General features: G+C 41.7%; 1 protein-coding gene across 4 annotated transcripts in view; it reads left to right on the forward strand.

Moving 5' to 3' along the window:
- LOC135522658 (E3 ubiquitin-protein ligase SMURF2-like) overlaps positions 1-6,560 on the forward strand; it is a 72,753-nt gene extending 66,193 nt beyond the window's left edge. For all 4 annotated transcript variants that reach the window (XM_064949134.1, XM_064949142.1, XM_064949149.1 and 1 more), the window contains exons 16-20: positions 106-243; positions 1,004-1,124; positions 1,384-1,585; positions 3,442-3,517; positions 3,883-6,560. In XM_064949134.1, coding sequence (XP_064805206.1) covers positions 106-243; positions 1,004-1,124; positions 1,384-1,585; positions 3,442-3,517; positions 3,883-3,982 — 637 coding nt within the window. In that variant the 3' untranslated portion in view covers positions 3,983-6,560. The remainder of the gene's footprint in view (positions 1-105; positions 244-1,003; positions 1,125-1,383; positions 1,586-3,441; positions 3,518-3,882) is intronic.
- Positions 6,561-8,190: the final 1,630 nt, after the last annotated feature.

Genomic DNA, 8,190 nt, shown 5'->3' on the forward strand with positions numbered 1-8,190 from the left:
AAACACCAGCTTGAACCAACTGCTCTCCCACCAAGACTAGCGCCCTCTGTTGACAAGACAGGCTAACATGTCCGACGACTAACATTTCCGTCTTCTCCGCTCCAGGGACAACGACATCACAGGGGTGCTGGACCATACCTTCTGTGTGGAGCACAATGCCTACGGCGAGATCATCCAGCACGAACTGAAGCCCAACGGCAAGACTGTCTCTGTCTCCGAGGACACCAAGAAGGAGTATGTCAGGTACGGAAGGGGAGGAGGCGGACGCCTGGGTCCCACGCACGAGCACACACACAGCCGACACGATACACACACAGCCGACACGATACACACACAGCCGACATGTTTCTGTACAGCACTTTGAGATATCAGCTGATGTAAGAAGGGCTATGTAAATAAATTTGATTTGATACACACACACAGCCGACGCGATACACACACAGCAACCGTCATCACCCCTCAGGTCTGAAGTATACACCTGAAACATACCTTGTGATGGAGTGACATCGTTCCTCTTAGAACCAATGGGGTTAATTTATTATTTGATTTGGTTGGTCTCATTGTATCACAATCTATTTTTCAAGAGAGACCTGTTCTGACCAAGACAGCAGCTGCATGCCAGCCAGTTAGCAGCTCAGTAGTCTGTCCCCCATCCATGAGGGTGAAGAGGAATAATTCCTCTGGTGCGCTGGTTTTTGCGTCACTGATTATTTGGACGAATCACGATCATGCAGAGATGGTTGTTACCTGGCATCTTTTGAATTTCAGAAGGGGAGGGATTCGATTGGCTCATAGATGGACAAGGGTTTCAAAGTACTACGCCTCTCGCACGGAGCCAAATCTCAACCCTGCCCTCCAGAACCAAATCTGAATTTGGTTCTGTCTTTCCAAGATTACCAGCACACCAAAAATACTTATACCCCAGTCCTGGTTTTGGTTGAACTGCTGTGGGGGTTTCACATGTTGCAATGTTATATTGACCTATGTCTTCTCTCTTTTATAGGCTGTATGTGAACTGGCGTTTCCTCCACGGCATCGAGGCTCAGTTCCTGGCCCTGCAGAAGGGCTTCAACGAGGTCATCCCCCAGCACCTGCTCAAGTCCTTTGACGAGAAGGAACTAGAGGTATGTAGACAGTTGCATATAACATGGTCTAGGAAAGAAATGATTCACTTACTGGAAACATGACATCATTTCTCAAGAGCATACATCTTTGTGTGGGTATCCTGAATAGGGGTGGGGGGGGTTCCAAGATGAATCTGAGACCTTGGGATGTACTTTTTAAATGAAATGAAAGGTGACAGCTATCATACTTTTTCCCACGAATATACACCCCTTCAAACCATCTAATCAGCTATGTTCTCGCCTCTCCTCCCTACCCCAGTTGATAGTGTGTGGCCTGGGGAAGATCGACATAGCGGACTGGAAGAGCAACACACGTCTGAAGCACTGCACCACGGACAGCAACGTGGTCAAGTGGTTCTGGAAGGCCGTGGAGTCCTACGACGAGGAGAGGAGGGCCAGACTGCTGCAGTTTGTTACCGGGTCATCTCGAGTCCCACTGCAGGGATTCAAGGCTTTACAAGGTAAAGAGATGGAGGGGGGTGATGTGTTTACAGTGCCTTCAAAAAGTATTCATACCCCTTGACTTATTCCGCATTTTGTTGTTAAAGCCTGAATTCAAAATTGATTAAATTATATTTTTTTCTCACCCATCTACACATCTACCCCATACCCCACCCATCTACCCCATAATGACTAAGTGAAAAATGTTTGCTAAGTTATGGAAAATTAAATGGCTCATTTACATAAGTATTCACACCCCTGAGTCAATACTTTGTAGAGGCACCTTTGGCAGCAATTACAGCAGTGAGTCTTTCTGGGTAATTCTCTAAGAGCTTTGCATACCTGGATTATACAATATTTGCACATTATTCTTAATTAAATTCTTCAAGCTCTGTCAAGTTGGTGGTTGATCATTGCTGGACGGCCATTTTCAAGTCTTGCCATAGATTTTAAAGCCGATTTTAAGTCAAAACTGTAACTAGGTCACTCAGGAACATTTAATGTCGTCTTGATGAGCAACTCCAGTGTAGATCTGGCCTTGTGTTTTAGGTTATTGTCCTACTGAAAGGTGAATTAATCTCCAAGTGTCTGGTGGAAAGCAGACTGAACTAGGTTTTCCTCTAGCATCTTGCCAGTGCGTCGGCAAGAACTCCCTAGTTCTTGCTGATGACAAGCATACCCATAACATGATGCAGCCATCGCCACGATTGAAAATATGAAGTGGTACTCAGAGATGTTGGATTTGCCCCAAATATAACGCTTTGTCATCAAGACATAAAGTTAATTTCTTTGCCACTTTTTTTTTGCAGTTTTACTTTAGTGCCTCGTTGCAAACAAGATGCATGTTTTGGAATATTTTATTCTGTACAGGCTTCCTTTTCACTCTGTCATTTAGGTTAGTATTGTGGAGTAACTACAATGTTGTTTATCCATCCGCTGTTTTCTCCTATCACAGCCATTAAACTCTGTAACTGTTTTAAAGTCACCATTGGCCTCATGGTGAAATCCCTGAGCGGTTTCCTTCCTCTCCGGCAACTGAGTTAGGAAGGATGCCTGTATATTAGTAGTGACTTGGTGTATTGATACACCATCCAAAGTGTAATTAATAACTTCACCATGCTACCATCTACCAATGGGCACCCTTCTTTGCGAGGCATTGGAAAACCTCCCTGGTCTTTTGTGGTTGAATATGTTTGAAATTCACAGCTCGACTGACCCTTGTCCTATCAATAGATCGCTAGAATGTTTTTAATATATTTTCAGACTTGTAAAAAAAATAATTTGCTTAATTAATTGAAGTGGAAAAAGTACCTGGCTGAAAGTGAGCTTGTAACTGGCTATATAGCCGACACTAGTGGAAAACACTGTGCGAGTCTCTGACTGCCGGAGTTGACCCCGTCTTCATGACAGAGTCGTGGTTGACCTCAGTTGGTTTGGTTAAATCCAGACAGACAGGAAGCCCTGGGGGAACAGAAGACCTCAGAGTACAGCTGTGTGTGTTTCGCAGTGTGCGTGTTTGAGAGTTGATCTTTCTGTTCAAGCAGTGCGTGCCCGTGTGAGAGAGTCTCTGTGTGTGTGTGTGTGTGTGTGTGTGTGTGTGTGCCTGCCTGTGAGTCTCTGTCAGTCTGTCTGTCTGTGTCTGAGGCCAACCCAGCTGTCTTTCTGTATGAAAATATACAGTATATAAAATATACACCCAGTCTTGTGTTAAAACAGCAGCCATGTTTGTTCATGTTCTAAACACGGAGTTCAACTGGTCAACTGTCCTGAACTGTCTGACTTCTGTGTGTCGAGAAATATAATGATGGACAGCCTGAGAATTTATGATGACTCTCTTTTTCTCTCTCTCTCTCTGTATGTGTGTGTGACCCTCCAGGTGCCGCGGGGCCCAGGCTCTTCACCATCCACCAGATCGATGCCAACACCAACAATCTACCCAAAGCCCACACCTGGTGAGTACAGTTACTGTACCACTGCTCCACTTAGACACACAGATACACACTGCTACAAGAATGCTTCTCCATACGTTTAACAACATATTCTTAATTACAGTGACCTGTCAATGAGGCAAAACCATGTTATGAAAGGGTGTCCAATCTCCCAACTAATATGGTTTTACCGGTTTTAAATGCATGTCCAAATCCAATATTAATGTTTTGTACGTAGCACGGTTTAAAGAGAATTATTGAAATGCTTGTTGGCGTCAATTCATCCCGTAATGGATGGGTTGCCAACTGGCGATTTGACACGAAAATAAAATGTCATTCATTTATCGACTCCTCTCTCTTCCAAACTCTTTCTCTCCCTCTCTGTTCAGCTTTAACCGGATTGACGTTCCCGCCTACGAGCACTATGACAAGCTGTACGACAAGCTGCTGACAGCCATCGAGGAGACGTGTGGCTTTGCGGTGGAATGAGTGACACATCAGTGGGGAAGAGTGTGTGTGTGTGTGTGTGTCAGCGTGTGTGTATTTTGTGCGGTCAGCGTGCAAGACTATAGACTCTGCTGTCACCACGGGAACCCAGCAAAGTTCAGGCACGCCCATGAGGATTGTGACCACACCCCTTTCTGCTGCCCAGTTCCCCAGGACAGTATGGAGACCGACTGCAGAAGGACAGACAGACTGAGAGGCAGACCACACGGGAAACCTCTCCTCTCTCTCTCACTGCATTTTCTTTTTCTTTCTTTAAAAAAAATATCACTTCCTTTTTCAGCTGCTACAGAGGAGTGACGATTACATACCTTGAAACCCTGTGAGAATGCCAGCTTTTATTTCGTTTTAAGTTTTCTTTTTGAAATAGCTTGTATGTAATTATAATGGTGAAATCCACAGAACAACCAGTTTTGTGTTGGACCGGGAGTTTTTCCTGACCGAAGAAAACTCTGGTCCCTAGTATGTGCGTTCCGTGAAAGCACTTTATCTTTTCTTTTTTTTGTGGGTCGTCTGGTGCGATCGAATGCCGAGGTCCAGACTGCAACGAGAGTATTTTAGAGAAGTTATGTTGTCTTTGGCCTGGGGGAGAGAATTATGAAGGTCCATACTGAGTAGATGACTAGGGCCAGGGGGGGGGTTCCTGACCATGAGCTAACCAGGAGAAACTAGGTGTTACTGATGACCAATACAGTCTCACACAGCTAACTTCCTGACACCTCTTGACATGAAAAGCTAATAGACATGCTAACCTGAACACCTAACCCCGTCCAGCTACACATGGAGTAGACCTGTTGCGCTTTGGTGAAAGTCTGAGTTGAACTTAACGCTAAACATCATTATATCACACTGTACCTTTAAATCACACCATAGAAATTCCTTATCAAACGCTCAAAGTGGGTCGTTGTCTAGTGAGTGGAACTCTGTCCCAGGGACCAGGCTAGTTGAAAGCAATTCAAGGACGATGTCAGTGTTTTCAAAAGTGACATCCAACCTAAGATGGCAGGATGTTTTTTCCAGTTGCCACTCTAGAGCACTTTACAAACTGAATGGCGACAAAGGACGTGCTTTCTTCATATTAAGTTCAAATGAATATACCACGTTTTATTCCAACCATACTGCATTCAATGGAAATATACAGATAAAGTATATCTACCTGTAATTTTGAATATATATGTGTACAAAAACATACCTATTTTGTATATGGCTTGTTCCTCTTTCTATTCGTGTACATGCTAGCATGTTGGTGTTATCACAGACCTCTGTATTCTCAGGTGAAGTCATCTTTCTTCGTGAGGCTGACTTGTGGAAGGGGAGATGATCTTCTGGTTATGGAAGCCGTTGTCAGGTCAAACCCGTGACCCTCTCCTTGAATGCGAGCTGAGTGCATAACCTTTAACCTTTTGGCCACTAAGAGACTGAGGTTGGGCCCAGAGAGTGCTAGAGTTTTAAGTCTAGAAGGGATACAGCTTTTGTCAAAATGGACGTTTCGTAGAATGAACCTAGCAGGTTATGAGAATTAGGTCAAGGTTAGGATTAGCTAAAATGCATAGAAAAATCACCTTTTGACACGCTGTATACCATCTAGACATGACCCTAATAGAGCCTCTACCACAACCCTTGCATGAATGGACTTTTTTTTAAACAATATTTATTTGCTATTATTTTGTCCCTTCTGAGCAAAATGTGTGTTGACATGAGAAAAATTCTGTTGAATGTTTTTTTTTGTGCTGCCTGTTTAATAGCAGTGGTCGTGGACTATGACCATGGACTGTATTCACCTGCGTACATGCAAAATAAAATGGACCCAATCCAGTGTGATCAAAGGTAAAGCAGATTCTCTTCAGAAAGACAATTATCAAGTATCCTAGAAATTGTGCTTTTGCACAGTATAAGATATTGTTCATGTGGTGGATCACAAGCAACCTTTTAATTTTACAGAAAATGAATAAAATGCATTAAAAATAACATATTTTTTTTGCACACGCAGACTTGTGTTGCCGTTATAATCAGCAACTTCCATCTATTTACAAAATAGTTAATGGACTGATTGACTTTTTATGTAAATATATACTCGTGTAGATATGCACAGATAGAGCTCATGTCCAGTGCGCGCACACAGTACTGTTTTCTGCTATCTACGTCTAACATAATTGACTTTCACTCAGTTTCTAGATAATAGATCAGACCATATGGACTGTTGCTTCTTGTAGCATGCTTTGCCAGCCGAGCCCTGCGACATTTAGTCGCCGACCGGTGCAATTTCTCACATGGTGTAAAACCCACTTTATTCTATGTGTATGTAAGTATTGTGTGTGTAAATTAGTTTTCTTTTTGCTAAATTTTTGTCTGAAATTTTAACATTTTTATTTCTCATTTCAGTCTTTTGTATTTATTACAGTGTGTTCATAGTTTTTTCACATCAGCTGCTCTGTGAGCTTCAACTGACACTGTAAATAAGAAAAATAAAAGCGGAAATTATAAACCTCTTGTACCCTTGCAGAAAACAAGCAATAAACTCTATGCTGTTTGGAACTCACAGCATAATGTTTCATAGAATAAAGTGTTATGTTCTTTCCTAGGTCTCATAAAATGAAGGGAATTGGTAAGATATTTCATTTAAGTTGCACACAAAATGAGGGCCAATTATTTACCATGTAAGGCTCTCAATTTCAAAATCCATCCTCATCTGCAATGATTTGAAAAGACTTGACAGGTGAAAACAATGTAGTGGAAGCTCCATGAAGATGGCTTTCACCCGGGCTCATTTCCCAAAAGCATCATGAACTTAACCTTAACATGCTTTTGGGAAACTGGGCCCTGGTCAGACCGGTGCACTGTACCAGGGACAGAACAGCTACCTGTGACGGGTCCCTAGAACAAGTGGCCTTGACAGAACACACGATTGATAAGTGATGTTCTCACGTCTATATAATGTCGGTTCATATAGGGGACATTTAGACCAGAGTTTAGCGTGTGTAAAATTGACTTTATTCCTATTTTAATTAACTTCTCTGTTATTCTAAATCACGTGGGGGAAATGCCAGTGCCAGCAAGGTAGGTATTTAGGTTGGAGAGCAAAGAAATGGAGGTGTGGCTGCTTCTGTCCACAGATATTCCATATTCTGACCTTGATTTAATTCCACCACTTTTATACACAACTGTGAATAAGGTCAAGAACCTGCCAGTTTCAAGAGGGAAAAGCATCTACTTGTTTTCTGACCACAATCTCCATGTACTAATTAATAATGATATAAACTGATACTATTGATACAAGGTAGGTCAATGAGTAATCCATTTTAACCAGGGGACTGTAAATATAGGATAAATGACTATTCTTAAAGATCTATTTTACCTGGAGATTAATGTGAATCTAGTCATGGCAGAAAACTGACATGACAGGCAGGGCTATTTATGCCCTTTTCCTACAGTGAAGTATGAAATGCTGTGTCATTATGCAGAATCCTTCATGTATGGCTTTATAATTTGTAGGGATTGAGACGCAAACCAAATTGGATGACAAGGAGAGTTGCAGCAAATGTAACCTTTGTGCTCTCTAGAATGTTTTAATCATATGCCCGCCAACTTTTCCAGTTACCTTTAATTTGTAGGCTAGAGCATATGTTAAATATTCTTAGCCACAATAAGTAATAACCAGGTAGGGCAATATATTTAACAGACAATTTTGTGTTTGTTCTCTTCATACATATCATTCCATTACATCATTTGATTTAACCTACCTTTTATTTCTTTCCTCTGTAAACACGGTGACATCCTTGTGATTGAGAGTGAAGTAATAGTGGATAATAGTTAAATGAAGGCCAAAAGCAAGTTATAGTTACAATCTAATCGGGACCTATAGACTTATTAATCATTATGGAGCTCAAACTGTGACTTGGCACTTGCCCTCACAGTTTAATGATCAATGCAGGCAATTAGGGTATTATATTATACCAAACTATTATATAATGATGTAGGCATTAGGATTCATTCCCTAAAAATAAGTGTAAAAAGTGTTTTTACACATCTACCCATAGGTACTGAACGGAGACTAATATGCTTATGTTTTCATGCCTATCTTTCTATATTCTGAACCATTCTCCATGGTTCTACATTCAAGTCTTGCGCTGATCAAACTCAAATTTAAATGGATTGTGTGAGATTTAAATAGAAAAAAAAACCTCCCTGATCAC

Source organism: Oncorhynchus masou, chromosome 4 (genome assembly GCF_036934945.1).
Source record: "Oncorhynchus masou masou isolate Uvic2021 chromosome 4, UVic_Omas_1.1, whole genome shotgun sequence".
Lineage (NCBI taxonomy): Eukaryota > Metazoa > Chordata > Actinopteri > Salmoniformes > Salmonidae > Oncorhynchus > Oncorhynchus masou.